Source organism: Acomys russatus, chromosome 2 (assembly GCF_903995435.1).
Source record: "Acomys russatus chromosome 2, mAcoRus1.1, whole genome shotgun sequence".
Classification (NCBI taxonomy): domain Eukaryota; kingdom Metazoa; phylum Chordata; class Mammalia; order Rodentia; family Muridae; genus Acomys; species Acomys russatus.
In genome coordinates this window covers 2,669,570-2,688,761 of record NC_067138.1, presented here as the reverse complement: position 1 = coordinate 2,688,761, position 19,192 = coordinate 2,669,570, and the positions used below count along the sequence as shown (strand labels likewise).

General features: G+C 50.5%; 1 protein-coding gene across 1 annotated transcript in view; it reads left to right on the top strand.

The window, feature by feature from the left end:
- The first annotated feature begins 7,102 nt into the window (after positions 1 to 7,102).
- The window catches only part of Shb (SH2 domain containing adaptor protein B), a 111,255-nt gene continuing 99,165 nt past the window's right edge, over positions 7,103 to 19,192 (top strand). The window contains exon 1 of the mRNA XM_051157666.1: positions 7,103 to 7,888. Within this exon, the coding sequence (XP_051013623.1) occupies positions 7,196 to 7,888 (693 nt within the window). The 5' untranslated portion in view covers positions 7,103 to 7,195. The remainder of the gene's footprint in view (positions 7,889 to 19,192) is intronic.

The following is a 19,192-nucleotide window of genomic DNA, read 5'->3' as shown; positions in this document are numbered from 1 at the left end:
CTCAGAGAGGTGGAGGGCAGGGAGCTCAGTCAGTAAAGTGCTTTCTGTGGAAACATTGAGGACTTGAGCAGTGGATTCTTACAATCTCACAAAGCCAGGCATGGCGGGGCATCCCTGAACCCTTAGTGCTGAGGAGGCAAAGACAGGGTGATCCCTGGGACACGCTGGGCAGACTGGCTCCAGGCTCAATGAGATGCCCTGTCTCAAAAAATAAAACAGAGTGATTGAAAAAGACACCCATATGGACCTCCTGCCTCCACATACACCACACATATAAGCACATGCATAGCCAACACACATGTGCACATACAGGAACATGCACACAGCGGAGTACACAAAGAGATCTTGTCAGTCTGGACAACATTATAGAAATATAAATGTTACAAGATTTCACATTCATGTGAAAAAAAATTTAAGTAAAATACACGAAAACCGCAAGCAGGATGGAGGCAGTGGTGGGAGAATGAAGTCTGAGGGTATCTATAATTGCATATGATGAGTAAGTCCAGGAGATTTAATGTCTACTATGAGCACTACAGTTAATACTGGATGACAGCTAATAGAATAGACGGTAGACCCTGTATGGTGCAGGCCCATACTTGGGGGGCTGTTGTGTGACAAAACTTTTCCCAGGGAAGTGCAACACACATCTACTCACTCCAGATAAGGGAACATATGCCAGACCAAAGTTTGGATACCACCAAAGCCCAGTTTGGTAAACCAGTGAGTTTTATTGCAGTTACTTGCAGGACGGTGGCTGAGCGGTTACTTAAAAGAGCAGAAATGACTCAAAGTCATGCTGTGTCACCGAAGCCCACACCAGCATGAGTGACAGCTCATAGCAGCCGGGAACCCAGAACACACTGCAGCACGTGTGCAGGCAGCTCTGTAAGTTGGAGAGCATCCTTTCCAAGAGGCTCTGGTCTAAACCTCTTCCAGGCAGCTTGGCTTGTTTCTAGTTCTCCCAGGCAACTGATCTGGTGTCAGGGTCTTCTTTGCAGCTCAGTTTGCTTCCTTCTGAGAGAGACTCTCAGCTATGGGAGGGAGGTGCCTCGTAAGTCTAGTCATTTTCAGGGACTTCCTGAAGCTATTTTGAGTTGTATTGTATACTTTCCTGCTTTAGAAACTTCCTTGAAGGATGGAATGTTTCAAACTCGAGGAAACTGTTAACATAGGAGGCAGGAGGATTACAAGTCCAAGGCCGCCTGCCTGGGCAATTTAGTAAGACCTTGTCAAAAAAAAAAAAAAAAAAAAAAAAAAAAAAAAGAAAGAAAGAAAGAAAAAAAAAAAAGAAAAAAAAAAAAAGACCTTGTCTTAAAATATGAAGTAAAAATAGAACTAGGAATATAGCTCAGTGGGAGAGGGAAAATAAAGACATCATGTCATGATTCTTAAATATGTCTTCCTTATCCCCACCCCAAGTTTGCTGTGTTTCTACCTCTAGGCAAAGAACAGCCACTAGAAGACACAGACAGACAGACAGAATCAAACTATAGCCCTCTGCCTTTCACAGTCAAACTGCACACATTCACTCGTTCAGCCGATAGGAATTGTTTGCCTACTTGCCACATGTCAGACACTACTCTGGACACTGGCAATAGCGGTGAACATGAGGGCAAAGATCCTCTAACCATAGTCGGGTGAGATAAAAAGTAAACAAGAAAATTAAGCAAATAGGCACTGGATGAAATGGGATGAGCCACACTCAGACACATAACAAATAAAACAAGGAGATCATGCTCTCAGGGGAGGCCTCGCTGAACAGGTGACATTTAAATAAAGACCCAAAGGACACTAGGTGTGAGCGTGTGGGGTCGGGGTGCGGGGTGCTGGAAAAACAGTCTAAGCAGAGGAAGGGTCCAGGCAGCAGAACAGCAAACACCTGGCTGCTGCGTGGAGGAGCATCTGTGGTGAGGGCGGGACTTTCGGCATGTGAGAGCTCTTGGGCCATGGTGAAGATTTTTGGCAGTTACTACTAGGAGAATGGGATTTGAGGGAATGAGGCCTTGCTGGAGGAAACATGTCACTGGCGGCAGGTTTGAGAGTAAAAGAAAGAAAGAAAGAAAGAAAAACAAAAAACAAAAACAACAACAACAACAACAAAACTGGCCTCGCGCCTGGTGGCTCACGCCTTTAATCCCAGCACTCTGGAGGCAGAGGCAGGCGGATTGCTGTGAGTTCAAGACCAGCCTGGTCTACACAGTGAGTCCAGGACAGTCAAGGCTACACAGAGAGACCCTATCTCGAAAAAACGAAACAAAACAAAACCCAACCACCCCACCCCACCCCCCAAAAACAAAACAACCTGGCTTCCTTGCAGTTCGCTCTCTGCTTTGTGCTTGTGGCTCAGGATGTAAGCTCTCACCTCCTCGGGGACTCTGATCCCTCTGGAATCCTAAGACAAAATAAACAATTCCTTCTGGAAGTTGCCTTGGTCATGGTGTTCTAGCCCAGCAAAAAAGAAGTAACTAATCCATTGGAGTCATAGGCGTCTTTTCCCTTGAAATAATTCTGTTCTCTTTCCTCCCGTATTACCCATCACCAGGCAAGGGCTGGCCAGCTTTTAACAAGTGATTGGGGGTCATGCGGAGTCCATTACCTAACACTCTTCCTCCATTACACCACGTTACACCACCATTACCCCAGCGTTACTTATTCATTCAAAAGAGATGGAGCACATTCTGTGTACTAGATATCATCCTGGCACCATTTTTTTTAAAAAAATATTTAAAAGAACGCATAGGCATATACAATGACGGAGTAAGACGAGACACTGCTCTGCCTACGTTATGGCTCACCCCATGAAGAGCATCCTGTATGCAGCTCCCGAAATGATCTTTGTAAAATACAGGGAACAATTAAGTCATTTATTTATTTAGCAAAGATCACGAGTGACCCCACCTCCCACTACCTAAAGATGAAAATTCATTTTTCTTAGTCTGGAGGCAGAGCTCTTTCTCCTGGACAGTCTGTGCTTGTATTTTCACCCATTTCTCGGCCCTCACGACTGCTTGGATACTCACAAGGCACCACGCACCATTGCTCCAGTGGCCCCGCTCCCACCCAGTGCCCGCCCCCACCCAATGCCCCGCCCCCCTCAACTATGGGCACCTTCTCTGCTTTTGTAATGCCAAGCCCTCTGCATAAGCTCCCTTGCTTCTTTTTGGTCTTGTTTTGCTTGTTTGAGTAGTTCAGATAGGCCTTGAATTCACTTTGTAGCCATGGATGACCTTGAACTTTTGATCCTCCTGCCTTCACTTCCCAAGAGCCATTCCAGAAGGCCCCGGTGAGCTAAGACAGAAAGAAAGATGCTGGGTTCCCCATTGATCAAGTGAAGTGTGAGGTTCTGGAGGGCCATTCAGGGACACAATGATCACCTGTAGTGGCACCTTTGTAACACTCATGCTTGAGCTAGGGAGAACAGTGCAAAGTCATCTCAGGATAGTGAGTTTGAAGCCAGCCTGAACTACATGATGCCCTGTCTTAAAATAAAAATGCCACTTGCTCTTCAAAGGTAACCCCTGGTATCTTTTCAGAGAACTCTCTCTCCCCCATAGTCTTCCCCAGAATCATAGCTCGCTTTCTTTCTTTCTTTTTTTTTTTGTATGCTGTTTTATTATGTGCTACAGCCAGTGTATATAAAATAGTTAAACCTTGTGAAACAGAAATCCATGAAAATTCTGAGAGGTAGATGTTAAGGACTGACAAGTAGAAGATTTATGTCATGGCACATGTTACCGAGATGCTTTTGCATCGACTTCAAATTTAGTTCTCTTGAATGTTCATTAAGAACACCCTGAGTTGGTGCCATCATTTGGAGGCATTTTCTTTGTCCTGGTACTAGAAGAAGGCACAAAAAAAAAAAAAAGCAGCTGTTGTGTTTGGCCCTTTTGCCCTGGGTCTAATGGAAGAAGCCGAGACAGGGCAGAAAAATGAAACATTGCTATCTGTACTCCTTCCATAAGAAAATTGGGAGCTAGGTGTGGTGATGCAAGCCTTTAATCCCAGCCAGCACTCGGGAAGCAGAGGCGAGCAGATTGCTTTGAGTTGGAGGCGGGTCTGGTCTACAAAGTAAGTCTAGGATAGCCAGGACTAAAAGAGAAACCGTCTCAAAAAACAAAAAACAAAACAAACATAATTGGGGCAGGGAGGGGGCACACACACACATCATAAGCATCAAACCAGCAGTTAGGTACTAAGTTAGGTACTAAGTAGAGTCCTCACCTAGGAAGTGTAAAGTCCTGTGTTAGTTGGATCTTTGATACTTGAGGGGCTCGTGTGGTGGTGGGGAGGGGTTGGAGGGAGGGACAGCATGCTTTATTATGGCATTAGGCATTACATAGGGTTAAGTTTTTGATATCAAAAGAATGGTAACCAATTGTGGCTATTGCTCTTGACTCAGTTTCTCCTCTGTAAAACCAGGTAGCTGTGACTGAAGAAAAAGTGTCCATCTTCTTGGTGTTCTGACGATTTCCTACAAGCATCTGGTTTCTTGAAACATCGGGCCTGTTTCTTTTCAGAATTAATGTTTCTGACTCCATCTCTGAAAGTGTATCTCTATATGTTCCCAAAGGAAAACACCCATAGATTTCTTGCCTGTATCAAGTAAATACCACTTTAGACCAGCCACCTCATCTGTAAACCAGGAATAACAGCAGATTGCAGGGATACTGGCTAGGGTTAATTATATACAGTGTTTAGGGGCTGGGCACTTACACAGGGACTCTGGAAGTTCCTGACATAATACTATAGCATTACAATAATTCTGGCTTGCAAATTATAGCCCAGAAGAAGCATTACAGGGGAAACATCTCTGACTCCATGGCCGGCTGAAAGCAGAATGTAGAAAGTTAAGTTGTGAAATACAATGTCTCTTCCTAAACCTTCAGCAAAGCAAAAATAATGTTTCCACGTGCAGCCCACATGCAGGGAACAGGGAACAGGCAGCCAGATCCTGGGGAGGGCTTTCTTGGCCCAGGTGGCCTGGCCTACTGCCAGGATCTGGCCTCCTTTCCTTCCTGAGCCTGGAAGCTGAAGGGAGGGAGCTGGACGGAGGTGGGGCTAAAAATGAGGATGTCCTGGCCTTTCAGGTTTTGTTCTTCCTTAATTGGGGGCCTCTCTCCATGCAGGATGATTAAGTGCTTATGCAGCAGAGCGAGGATTTACAGGGTAATTTGAGACATTTAAGTCTAGGGATACCCAAAATAAACATCTTAGCTTCAACTTCTGGGGCCTCTCCCTATGCTCCAGACACCAAATGTGCAGCCTTGTTGCATGTGCACAGTTTAGGACTATTTCCCAGGGATGCTAAATGAATAGGTCTCAGGTAAAAATTAAGTGGTAATGCTGCCTCAGACTGTTGGGGTTTGGAAAACTCAAGTGGCCATGGGGACCGAGTGTAGCAAGTAGCTTGACCGTGTGTGGCTGAGTAGGCAGAGCACAGCCTTCAGAGTCCTTGGGCCTGTCTTTCTCCTCTGTCTTTCTCACTAGGGCCTGAGTATGGTCACAGGGAGAGCTTGAAAGAGGCGACATGGTGGCCCACCAGATCCCAGTCTCAGGATGAGAGCCTGGCCTCCAACAGGTGACTACTCCTACAGAACACAGGACAAACCGTGTGCTAAACTCACATGTAATGTACAGAAGGCAAGCAGGAATTACAGACATAGTGTGCTATTTTTGCAAATCAGCATTTTAAAGGAATGTCTCAGCTTCCGGCACATCAGCGGGGTAGGGGGCTTGCTTAGTTAAATTCCAAATAGAACTAAGGTCTAGAAAGCAAGATTTTGCTCATGAAAAGGAGCCTCTGAGAGCAGGCTCCTCCAAAAGCTCCCCACTTTGGCCTCAGTTTCCTAACGTTTGGATAACAACCCCATTGTTTTAAGACACAACATTGCGGTGCCACCAGACCCCAAGACTGGTATCCAAGTCCATCCATGTGATCTACCTCGAGGCCTCAGTTTCTCCATCTGTAAAACCATCTCTGGATTAAACCGAGCCTCGCCAAGCTCCGACAACCTTAAGCGTTAAATGTTTACATAGCTGGTTCCACTAGGTTGGCAGTGAACAGGGTTAAAGCCCCACTTCCTGCAAGGTGAAAAGGTAAGCAAACATTCCAACCTCCCCTTAGCCTTGCACCCGGATTGGTGCCCCGCTAGGTCCCAGCCGCCTATCGCGTCCTCATCCGTCATCTGGATTGCTAATACACTCATTAGCATAAAGAGCCTTTCGAAGACCTGGCGCCGGAAAAACTGAACCGGAGTCTCTGTCCCTTTAAAGAGAAGAGGGACAGGCACTCTCGTTCAGGGCATCTCCTCCGCACGGTACCGTCGGTCAACTAGAGGTCGTGCGTTAGTTCACCCCTCAGCAGTGGGTATCCATTCCTGGGGTGCACGGCGCGCGGGCCCCCGGGGACTGCGCTGACAGTCTTAGCGCCCCAGTCTCGGCTGGTGAGAGAAAGGGCCAGCTGATCAGGACGCGGACGCCCTCGGGCACGACCCGGGGGTTGGCGCCTAGGCGGCCGCAGGAGGTGGCTCCTGCAGCAGGGGGGGAGGTGCCCGGCCGCACGCGGGGGCGGGGCCAGGGAGAGGGGGCGGGGCCTTGGGGGACGGGGCAGGGCCGTAACGCAGGGCGGGTTCTGGCGGCCGGGTGTCACACACGCGGCGGCTCGGGAGGCGGCGGCAGAGGTAGCGGCGGAGGCAGGCGCCGCCGGGACGGGCAGGAGCGCGCGGGCTCTGCCGGGCGCCGGCCGCCTCCCTCCTTGCTCGCTTGCTCTACGACCCGTGGCGGGGCCGGGTTCGCCCTGGTGCACTCGAGAAACCTGCAGCTGGCCGCGGCTCGCACGGGGCAGGGGCGCGCTCCGCGGGAGGGCGCTTGGTGCGGGCGAGCGCGGCGGGGGGCGCCCGGCCTTGCGCTCTTGGCGGCCGGGGCCCCTATGAGACCGGTCGGAGAGGGGCGCGAGATCCGAAGCTCGGGCGGCGCGCAGCGCGAGCGGAGGGCTGTGCAGCAGCAGCAGCGGCCCGAATCGGGCGGTGGCCGGCAGGAGGCGGCGGCTGCGAGAACTTGAACTTGGTGACGGGTGCCCCGCACGCCCCCCACCGGGGCCCGGGCGTTGCGGGACTGGGCAGCAGCGTTGCCCCCCGAATGGCCGCGGCGGCGGACCGGGCTCGCGCGCCGCGGCCCTAGGCGGCCTCTCGCCATGGCCAAGTGGCTGAACAAGTACTTCAGCTTGGGCAACAGCAAGACGAAGAGTCCGCCGCAGCCGCCGAGGCCCGACTATCGCGAGCAGAGGCGCCGGGGCGAACGGCGCGAGCAACCCCCGCAGGCCGTGCCGCAGGCCTGTTCCGCGTCCTCGGCGTCCTGCGGGTCCGCTGCCGCCTGCTTCTCGGCCTCGTCGGGCTCTCTGCCGGACGACAGCGGCAGCACGAGTGACCTCATCCGTGCCTACCGCGCGCAGAAGGAGCGCGACTTCGAGGACCCTTACAACGGGCCGGGCTCGTCTCTGCGCAAACTGCGCGCCATGTGCCGCCTGGATTACTGCGGTGGCGGCGGGGAGCCTGGCGGGGGCCAGCGAGCCTTCACGGCGGCGGCTGGAGCTGCGGGCTGCTGCTGCGCAGCGTCCGGGGCGGGCGCCGCCGCGTCCTCGTCCTCATCCTCGGGCTCCCCGCACCTCTACCGAAGCAGCAGCGAGCGGCGGCCCGCCACGCCGGCAGAGGTGCGCTACATCTCCCCTAAGCACCGGCTCATCAAAGTGGAGAGCACGGGCGCTGCGGGGGACCCTCCTGGAGGCGTGTGTTCTGGCGGCCGCACCTGGAGCCCGACGACCTGCGGAGGCAAAAAACTGCTCAACAAGTGCGCCGCCGAGGAAAGCGGAGCCAGTCAGAAAGACAAGGTAAGACTTGTATGGAAAGCTACCGGTGTGCTTGGGAAACTGAGGCACCACCAGGTTTCTCACCCCTTCCATCAACTTTGCTCTGGCACGCTGGGGTCAAGGCTACCGTGCGCATTCTGCCAGATGGTTGGTTAGACTCCTTCTCTTTGGCTTCTGCTCACCAAACGTCCACTTACCGAGCCCGGAGCCTGAGCGAGAGCACCCCGCCTAACTTTACCCATAAGACAGACCCGGCCAGCCCTTCCGGCACCCCTAGTAAAGTCAGCGGCGGTGGGCCTAAAAGAGCATTTACTCTTGTTTACCCAGGGGCCGTGTGGTGTTCTCCCTCCCACATGCAAAGGGGAACTGAGATCAAGAGTGGGAATGGGACTTTCTGGGTCATAGTTTTCCTGACTGGCCTTTCTCTCAATATGTATATGTGAATGCTTCTAAACGTCGCGGTCTGCGTGCCAGGTTTCCGAAGCCAAGCGGCCTTTTGTATTGGAGCGGTATTGGGAACCCCCACGCAGGCTTTTCCGGTCTAAATGTCCGTCCTTCCAGAGAACTCAGCGATCTGGCAGTTCCTTACCCTATCTATCCAGCTCCGGAGGCTCTGCCCACTCCATCCTCTTTTTCCGATTCCATCCCTACAGTACTTTCTCGGGGATGGGAAGCCTTTGTGGCCCAATCTATCAGGCCATCTTGTTGTTCCTGCTTCCCAACAAGGGAGTTAATTACAGCCAGGCCCCTCTGCTCCTTCCCTTCACACTCCGGAGGGAACCTCCCTTCCCCCATAAAATACTTGTTCTGTGTACTTCTAAGTGGGGGCAGTGTTTTGGTTAAATCTGAGGCTCAGTGAGCGATCTTGATACTCAGTAAGGCAGGGTTGTCTGCCTGTCAGGCTCCTGCCCTTGGGTTCTCCCCCACATTTTTCTTTCATGCTCGAACTTTTGCCCGGACTGATAGAGACTGGATATCCTAACAGGGAGACATTTTCTACCTGTCAGCCAGTGCTTGGCAAAGCCTTTTTGTTTATGGGAGAGACAAGTAAGGGATGCCTTGAGTTTTCCTGCCTGCTCCTCTTCCTGGGCTCATCCTCTCTCCTGCTGTGTCTGCTTGGGATGGTGTGTGCAGTCTAAAGCCTAGTTGCCCCCCGAAACGTGTGGGCACACACCTTGGGAGCTTGCACACCAGGCTTCCCAGGTACCCCAGATGCCATGTGAGCCGGAAGCCCTGGTGGTCCACACAGCTATCAAGGAGGCAGGCGAGAGAGGCGGCTTCCCTGACAGAGCTGAGCTTTTGGGCTTGTGGTTGATGTTTTCAGAAAGATGCAAGGCTTCTGCAGCTTCCTTTGTGGCTCAAGCTCAGATTGGTGAGCAGTCTGGGAGGATCTGGAACTTTTGCATATGAAAGTTAGGAGAAAGCTTTCGGGAGAGGTTTGCTGCTCACAGCACTGGACTCAGCATCCCATTGTTGCCCAAGATCACTGCCCCCGCCCCCAGGGGACAGACTTTCTTTGTCCTGCTAGACGTTCATCTTGTTCTCTAAAGTCTCGTGTGTGTGTGTGTGTGTGTGTGTGTGTGTGTGTGTGTGTGTGTGTGTATAAACTGTAGTAAACAATTTTTCTCCCAATTAGAGTTAAGATTTTCAAATGCTCAGTGATCATATTTTGTAGCTGGAACGTTAAGTGTGTATAAGACTTGGCCTGCCCACTGGGCGTGGTGGCGCACACCTTTAGTCCCAACAGCACCCAGGAGGCAGAGGCAGGAGGATCTCTGTAAGTTCGAGGCCAGCCTGGTCTACAAAGTAAGTTCCAGGACAGCCAGCGCTACGCAGAGATCCTCCCTGACCCCCCCCCCCCGAGAGACAGACAGACAGACAGACAGACACACACACACACACACACACACACACACACACACACACACGGGTCTCTAATTTTTCCCATGGGTCTTTGCTCTCCTCTCCCAGGTAGGTGCTGGAAGGCGAACCCTGCCCAGTGCATGTCTGTGACGAGTGCTGTGACAGAGGCCATCCTGTGATGGGGGCCTGATGTTGAATGGAGGCTCCACTGTTGAGCTGGAGCCAGTCCCCCGGTCATGGGGTGGCTGGAGAAATGTGTGGTGCTTTAGAGAACCGATGGTAAGGTCTATGTGGCTGGAGTTGGACAGGACCCTAGAGGGTTGGTCTTCAGAGCCTGGGGTCAAAGGCTGAGTTGTGTGGTGGTTTGGGCTACATTTTTAAGGGAACTCTCTGAGCTGGGTTTCCTCTCTTAGGTTGACTCTTTGATCTATTAAGAGTTGTCTCTCTTGGGAGACAGGAAGTTACAGACTTTCCTTCTTTCAGGAGGGAAGGAGGCAGCAAGGGAGTGGTTGCGAGGCAGCAGACACAGGGGCTGAGTGTTTTGGAAGGCTGGCTAAAACCCTGCGGGAATCTAGCCCCGATAAGGCTGAAAACAGACTGACCTTAAAGCTCACTAGGTAGCCAAGAATGGGCTTGGCGTCCTTCTTCCCTGCTCCTCCCCTTCCTTTTTTCTTCTTTTTTTGGTTTTTAGAGGCAGGGGTTTTCTGTGTAGCCTTGGTTGTCCTAGAGCTCATTCTGTAGACCAGGCTGGCCTGTGCCTCCTGAGAGCTGGGAGTAAAGGCCTGAGCTGTGTGTTGGGACTACAGGTGTGGACCACATCTAGTTTTATGCACTCACGGAGACTGAGTGAAGTACTTTGCACATCCTCAGCCCTCTTCTGCAACTTCTTTAAAAAGCAAAAAATTGCCCGCTGCAGTGTCTCACGGCCTGTAATCTCAGCACTGGGAGGCAGAGACAGGTGGATCTCTGTGAGTTTGAGGCCAGCCTGGTCAACAAAGTGAGTCCAGGATAGCCAAGGCTACACAGGGAAACCCTGTCTCAAAAAAACCAAACCAAACCAAACCAAATCCCACACATTTGTTTTTGGCTCCCTTGACAGTTTCATACATATACACAAATGTACACATACAGGACTCCACTCTTCGCTCCCCATCCCCTCCCAACACTTGCTGCTTCTACCTTACTCTCCAATGTTTAGAAACCACCTACTGAGTCCAGTTAGTGCTCCTGTGTGGGTATCGGCAAACAACCAGGGGCCGCCTCCACCTTCAACAGCTCCTCAAGTAGGGAGCCTCATGAGTCCCTCTTCTAGAATTACTGTCTGGCTTGACATTGTACAGGTCTTGTGTAGGTAACTGTAGTTACCGTGAGGTCATGAGTACAGTGGCCATGCTTTGGCTAGAAGACAGTACTCCTCCGCCCTCCCCCCTCCCCCCCGCCCTCTTTCTCTTATAGTCTTAATGTTCCAAGTCTTCCTCCAGTCCCTGAAACTTGTGACTCCCAACAGGGCTGGTGAAAGCCTGGAGAATTTGCGTTTTGACAGGTATCTCAAGTGATTGCTCCTACTGGTCCTGGGTCCCACTTTAGATACAGGCGGCAGGTGCCCATCTCCAGTCCAGTATGTGACCAGTGCCTCCCTGGCTGGCAGTCAGGAGGCAGTCTGGTTTTCACATTGTTTCTAGGAGAAAGCATTTGGAAGGCCAGACCTACTGTGATCGGCCCTGAACAGCCCTGGAGCTGTCTTCAGCCCCCCACTAATGGTCTGCGGCAGCCTTGCCTCCTCTTGAAGTCCTTAGAGAATTGGTCTGTGCCAGTGTCCAGCTGTAACTCCAGAGTGGAGCTGGTGTCCATGCAGCCATCTTCCTGTGCAGTTCACACTGCCATTCAGCTTTGGGGTTCCATTCTTGCCCCTGAACTCTCCTGTCCTTTCCTCTTTTGCACTCCTTGCCATCCACTTGTTCTCCCTGGGTGAGTGAGCGAGTCCTGGGGCACATTGCCTGGCAGCCTCCCACTCCCCCACCGCAACATCTAGTTTTCCCTTTCTTTGTAGACTCTGGGAAAGGACACTTTTCACTGTTTGGATTCTCCCACTAACCAGCATTTTGTGCTCAGTGATGGGGTCTGAGAGTGAGCTGAGTCCGGGAGCAGGCAGAGGCTAAGGATGTAGTAACTTTTTGTCTGAGCTTCCGAAGGAAGTGGGTGTGAGTTTTCATCATTTTCCCCCAACAGTGTTGTCGTCTTGAGGGCTCCCGGAGGTCTTTATCCAGGAAGTAGGCGTTCAAGGTGAACCTAGGGGCAGAAGTGGGATTTAAGCAGAATGGGATGACTGCAGCCTGTAAGGGGCCTGTACAGTGCGTATACACACACTGAGTGTGTATACAATGTGCTCATGACCGGGAAATCTCATTGTAGGGTGTGTTCTTGGAAGCCGGAGCTTATGCACAGTGGGTCTTGCTTGGGAAAGGAGAGGTGACAATACAGGGGAGGCAGGGTGGGGTGATGATATGGGGTGGTGGTAGCTTCAGTTTGGCTCTCCCAGGTGAGTTTTTGCATAGGGGAGTCCATGCAGACCGGTGAGCCCCAGGGAAGGGAGATCCTTAGAACCTTAGTTAAGAGCATCTGGGGGGGTGGACAGCCCAGATTTAGGGGGCCGTAGTGATATACTGTAGGTGAGAGGTATTGAGTGCCTGAGCTCCTGGGAGGGAAGAAAAAATTGTGGTGGGTTGAAGTAGGCAGAGCTAATATTCCTTCAGTCATGCTGTTGGAAGAAAAGATGACCCCTCCCCCCCAAAGCCAGCTATTTTGTGGGTCTTCTTGGATCTCCTTGGATGCAGCAAAACCGGTCTCATCCAGTTATGTTTTCTGCTGGTCTTGTTTCCTTTGTCATAATTAAGTGGTGGTATTACCAGTACACCTGAGAAAGTCAAGATGGGTCATGACATCTGTTTTCCCAGGTTTTAAATACATGCTAATGTGTACCAGCACTTGGTATATTGTTGTCATCTACAGAGTTGAGTAGGAACACGTTTTCCATAGCTACCAAATAAATAATAATAATAAAGTTTAACTTAACGAAACAACAAAACAAAAGGCACCTAGCGGTTTCTGAGCTCTCTGCTAGGCGGGGAATGGAGAGGACAGTAAGTGTGGCCACAGAGGCTTGCACCAGGGTACAGCAGGCTCTAGATCTGTGCTCTGCCGCTGTCTGTGGCCCTAACCAGAGCCACCAGCCACTCGACTGGGGGCAGGGAAAGCCAGGCCTGTATTCGCAGCTACTCTGGAAGTTGAGGCAGAGAAGGATTATAAATTCAAAGCCTTACCTGGGTTACAGTGTGTTCAAGGCTAGTCTGGGCAAAGTCAGATGTAAAGACTGAGAGAGATGAGTCTGGAGAGATGGCTCTGTGGTTTAGAGTACTCGCTGCTCTCCAGAAATGTGGGTTCAATTCTCAGCACCTGAGGTGGGCTCGAGAGGCAGAGGCAAGCAGATCACTGTGAGTTCGAGGCCAGCCTGGTCTACAAAGTGAGTCCAGGACAGCCAAGGCTACACAGAGAGACCCTGTCTCCGAAAAACTAAAAACAAAACAAAACAAAACAAAAAAGTCAATTCGCAGCACCCACAGGAGCTCACACATACAGCTCACAACCATCTGTAACTCCAGTCCCAGGGATCCAATACCTTCTTTTGGCCTCTGGGCACCAAGCACATACATGGTGCCCAGATAGCATGCAGGTAAAACATAGAAAACAAAAAGTATGAAGAAAAGAAAAGAAAAGCGAAGAGAGAGCTGAGGTGTTGCTTAGTGGCATTCGCTTGTCTAGCATACACCAGTGTTGTGTGAAAAAACTTTTCGTGGGGAGAAGCAAAACTGCTTTTCTTCTGAGTCCTCTCAGCTCAGCTTCCTTCTGAGGGGAACTCTGGGCTTTTATTGCTTACTTGGGCCGGGAGGGAGGCTAGTGATTCTGATCAGTTTCAGGGACTTCCTGAAGCTGTTTTGAATGTTTACCTTTCCGTTCAAGGAGCTTTCTTGAAGAATGGAATGTTTTACACAACAGCCAGGCCCTGGATTCAATCCCCAGTACTTTGCCCTGAAATTGAAACAAAATTACTGACCATACATAGACTTGTATTTTCCTAATCATAAGCAATTGTGTAACTTTGTATGTAGTCGTCTTTGTATTAGGTCTTATACATTAGCTAGACACTATGTAAGGTACACAAAAGGCAAATAGCACTGTACCTTTTCCCTTTTTATTTCATTTATTAGGAGATAGGGTCTCACTATGTAGACCATGAACTCACAGACACCATCCTGTCTTTGGCTGGGTTAAAGATGTGTGCCCACCATGCCCGGTCTACTATGTTATTTTATATAGGAGACTTACGCATCCTTGTTTGGTGGTGTCCAAGGAAAGTTCTGGAAACAACATCCCATGGTTATCAAGAAATGAACAAGGCCACTAGGTTCTCAAGCCTGAGACAGTATCAGAACCTAAGGAAAGGCTGACGTGTGTATGAAGGGCTGGACGGGCCTGGATGCTGGCAGGTGAAGAGGGTCGCTGGAAGGGTCGCTGGAGCAAACTCTTGAGGGCTGAGTGGGAATGCCTGACAGGACGTGGGGAACAAGGCTGCCATGCAGAGTGTGGTGGGCCCAACTCGCAGGTGCAGGAGTCCCCACGGATGGCAGAACGCATCTTAGAGACCTTGCTGCAGGGGAGTTGACCTGTCAATTGGTCTTCTTCACATAAAATCACTAGTCAGGATCAGGAGGCCAGTCAGCCATTCCTATTTGGTTAGTAGCCGTCTTCTCCATTCCTTAAAATGCCATTCTGGAAAAAGGTTAGGACCAAAGTTGATGGCTGAGGGCAGGTTCCCCATTCATGTCCTAACCCTTGAAAGTAGAGTGAGAGAAATGATGCATATCAAAGCTGTTCTCAGCATTAGTTCCCCAGGTCATTGTAACCATTTCCGGGGTCACAAAGTCCTCACAGTCATGTTAGGTACTAGGTCCAGATACTGTATCAGCTATTGCTCCATCACAGGTCACTCCAGCCTGTGGGTTTTATTTATTTTATTATTATTATTATTATTATTATTATTATTATTATTATTATTATTATTTTGGTTTTTGCTTTGTTTTTTTGTTTTTTGTTTGAGATAGGGTTTCTCTGTGTAGCCTTGGCTGTCCTGGACTCACTTTGTAGACCAGGGTGGCCTCGAACTCACAGCGCCTCTGCCTCCCAAGTGCTGGGATTAAAGGCGAGCCTCTGGGTTTTAAACTAGAGGTCAGCCAACACCCCTTTTTCCCCATCCCCCCTTAGGGCCAGAGCCAGGTAGTAAATGTTTTCAGGTTTGAAAGCTGGATGGTCTCCATCACAGGGAGTCGATTTTGCCACTGTAGACAAAAGCACCCTTAGAGAATATGTTATTAGTGGGAATACTTGTGTTCTGATAAAACTTTTATTTTGAAAGCCAGGCAGCCTGGCCTGTGGGGTTATAGCTTTCTACCCAGGCACCAACCACTGAGTATCATTTCTGGTCTTGATGGGCCTCACTGATGCCCCTGCTGGGTAGGGTGGTCCTGAGCTGTGCCTATCAGCTCTGTTTCATTGTGGCTTGGCCTGGCATTCTTCAGCACATGCTCACGTGGCAGGGCAGAGTTCCAAGAGAAGACGGAAGCCCTTGGGGTTCCTTCTTCTGAATGCCGATGACCGAAACAAGACACGACAGAAGGCCAAAATTCGGGAAGAGAGGTGGAACTGTTGTGGGCGAGAGGCAGGGATGCAGGCAAGATGCTCTCCAGGCTTTCAGTGCTGTTCATCTGCCGTAAGTACCGTCAGCCCATTGTATGGATGAAGACACGAGGTTTAGAGGAGTTAGTGATGAACCTCAGGCCACGGCTTCCAAGTATCAGGACAAGGCGTACAGATGTGTGTTCTGGGTCCACCACCCTTGTGCCTCCTGCTGGTGGCCTCACCTTCCCAGCTTCACCGGCCACAAGAAGGCCCTGCTGTAGGCTGTGGTGGCTGCCCTGTTTCTCCTCCCTGCTTCTGGACGGTCCCCTCCTTACCTCCCTTTTTACCCACAGCTGGATTCTCTTCCCTGTCTGCTGCTGAGTTCCATAAAGGAGATGTTAATGCTGCACTTGAGTTATTTTTACATAGAAATTCTGCACACAGAGTAGGCGCATCCCAGAGGACAGCTGCACAAAACGTGTGTCTTGTAACTGTCATGTCTTCTCATTCGAATGCCAGACCTTTCCCTCCTCCAAAGGATTGGCTAGGCTGTGTGTGCTCGGCTTTAATTCTTTGATTAATTAATTTTTTCGAGACAGGGTTTCTCTGTGTAGCCTTTACAATCCTGGACTCGCTTTTGTAGGCCAGGCTGGCCTTGAACTCACAGCAATCTGCCTGCCTCTGCCTCCCAAATGCTGAGGTTAAAGGCGTGGGCCGCCACTACCACCACCCGGCATGTGCTCTGCTTTAAGATGAAAGCTGGTGGTGGTACCTCTGCCCATCTCTAGAAAGGAGATTGGGCAACTGTCTTCTCTAATTAGGCATTTTTGGGAACAAGACTGGTTAGGACTTAACCTCAGGACATGATGCCCGTTCTCTCCCTACTCCCAAAGCATTGCTGGACTGTACCTTGGCTTTAAAACGCAACTCTGAAGCAGAGCAGGTGTGGTTTCCTCTGGCCTTGTAGCCCAGCCCCGCCTTGCCCTGCCCTGGTGAGTTTAACTTGTGTTGCAGAACCACTGAAGCAGAGATCAGCTTTGCTCATTAAAACAAAACAAATCAACAACAACAGCAACAACAAAACAATCCCCTGCCCTTGGGGCCCAGGAGACGGCTCAGCAACCTGAGTTTGATGCCTGGAACCCACATGGTGAAAAGAAAGAATGAACCTTTTTAGGTTATTCTATGACCTCCATGTGGGAGCCTACACACGCGCGCGCACACATGCACACATGCACACAACCGAAGCCTGAGACTTGGGGCTTGTTACAGCTGAAAGCTGGGCTGCTGGCTGGTTGGTGGCACCCCATTGGTTTTGGGTGCATTGATAGCTACTGTAAAGCCGGGTGGTAGTGGTGCATCCCTTTAATCCCAGCACTCTGGAGGCAGAGGCAGGCGGATCTCTCATGAATTCCAGGACAACCAAGGCTACACAGAGAAACTCTGTCTCGAAACAACAATAACAGCCAAACAGAAAGGACAAAAGGAAGAAAGGAAGGAAGTTACTGTAGTTACCAGAGTTTGCAGGCCATGCTAGCTAGTCCTATCAGTGCATGTATCCTGATCCGGATGCTGTTCTGTGCACTTTATATGCAGTTCTTACTCCTCACTGCCCTCCCTTAATGGATATACTACTCTCAGTCCCATTTTATGTATTTATTTTGCTAGCACAAGGCAGAGATGAGATCTGAACCTGGCATTGAGGTATATGGCCTCAAGTTGCATAATCTCACCCTGGAGTTTTCCTGCCGTGTGGTTTGTTTCACTCTTCCGCAGTCTCCCTGTAAGAGCGACTGGTACTACGTTTTTGTAATCATTCACCTTTTATACCTGGAACTCATCTGCCCTCAGCTCCGCTTTGGGGAAGGCACTGCGGTCCGTGTTTCCAAGTGGAAGCACTGGGAGGAAAGGGGCCTGCCCTGCCTCTCTGAGGCCGGCGCCCTCTGAGTCAGGCTGGGGAGACGGCCGGGCAGGAAGGGTGACAGCCTGACTGAGTTCCACTTCTTCCTATGTTTTGATTCTGAAACACTTTGCTGAGACCATTGAGGCACATGGACAGAGGGCCTTCCGCAATGGAATTTTCCTTTGCTTCCTGTTTGGTATTTTCCAGTAATATTTCTATTAATGTTTCACTTTCAGATGTGCTGACTGACTTCCTGAGAAGTGTGAGCTTTCTCAGTGCTGAGCCAGGAAGGACTGACTTTTCCCTCTTGGTCATTCGGTTCCTTTCTGTTCTCTCCAAGGGGAGCTCTGGATTTCTCATCACACTGGGAGGCACAGAGCTTGGGGTGGGCCCAGGGGATGGACAAGGGCTTAGCCATGGCCCTGGGGACTAACTAATGGTCAGAAAGTGGTTTTCCGAGGCCCAGAAGGAAGGAGTGGCTTGACAGGTGTGTGTGTGTGTGTGTGTGTGTGTGTGTGTGTGTGTGTGTGTGTGTGTGTGTGTGTGTGTTGGAGAGTGGAGGTCCTCTGAGCAGGATTTGCAGGCTAAACCCAAAGTCTCCAGCTGGAATGAGAAGGGTCTCATTTATGTCTTCTCTCTCCTTTTTTAAAAATATATTTTATTAATTTATTCATATTACATCTCAATTGTTATCCCATCCCTTGTATCCTCCCATTCTTCCCTCCCTCCCATTTCCCCCTACTCCCCTCCCCTATGACTGTGACTGAGGGGGACCTCCTCCCCCTGTATATGCTCATAGGGTATCAAGTCTCTTCTTGGTAGCCTGCTATCCTTCCTCTGAGTGCCACCAGGCCTCCCCATCCAGGGGATGTGGTCAAATATGGGGCACCAGAGATCGTGTGAAAGTCAGACCCCACGCTCCACTCAACTGTGGAGAATGTCCTGTCCATTGGTTAGATCTGGGTAGGGTTTATGTCTTCTCTTTTATCTGCTCAGCATCTCTTGCTTAGAGGCGCTTCATGCTGGGTACTGTTCTGTGCAGGTGGTAGGAATGCATACCTCGCTCCCCCTAGGGGTGTGCAGGACAGAGAGCTATGTTTAGGTTGGCTGCTCTCTTTTTTTTAAAAGACAGGGTTTCTCTGTGTAGCCCTGGCTGTCCTGGACTCACTTTGTAGACCAGGCTGGCCTCCAACTCAGAGATCCACCTGCCTCTGCCTCCCAGAGTGCTGAGATTACAGATGTGCGCCACCACCAACTGGCCTAAATATTTTATGCAGATGTGCAGAAGGACCTTCCTGCAGGGCCAGATTCTCGGAGTGTGTGGCATTGCAAGGTGGTGCAGCCGCTACCAGCCCCTTTAGTTGTGAGCTCGCTGTGTCTGTAGCCAGTTCTCAGAAGCAGGAATTGGGAAGAGTGTTATGTATCCGTCTCTGTGGTAACTTTACCTATTACAACAGGGTTAAAGTTTGAACAGAAAATATAAAGAAAACTAACACAGATGCCAACTCTAACTACACAGTTCAGAGAAAAACATACTATTATTAACCTATTACTCTTCTCTATCTCCCCCTCCTCCTCCTCTTCTTCTTCTTCCTCTCTCTCTCTCTCTCTCTCTCTCTCTCTCTCTCTCTCTCTCTCTCTCTCTTTCTCTCTCTCAAGGCAGGGTTTCTCTGTGTGGCTTTGGCTGTCCTGGAACTCACTGTAGACCAGGCTGGCCTTGAACTCACTGAGATCCGCCTGCCTCTGCCTCCCGAGTGCTGGGATTAAAGGCGTGCGCCACCGCTCCTGGCCCTGTTAATGTTCTTATGTCTCACCATCTTCAGTAT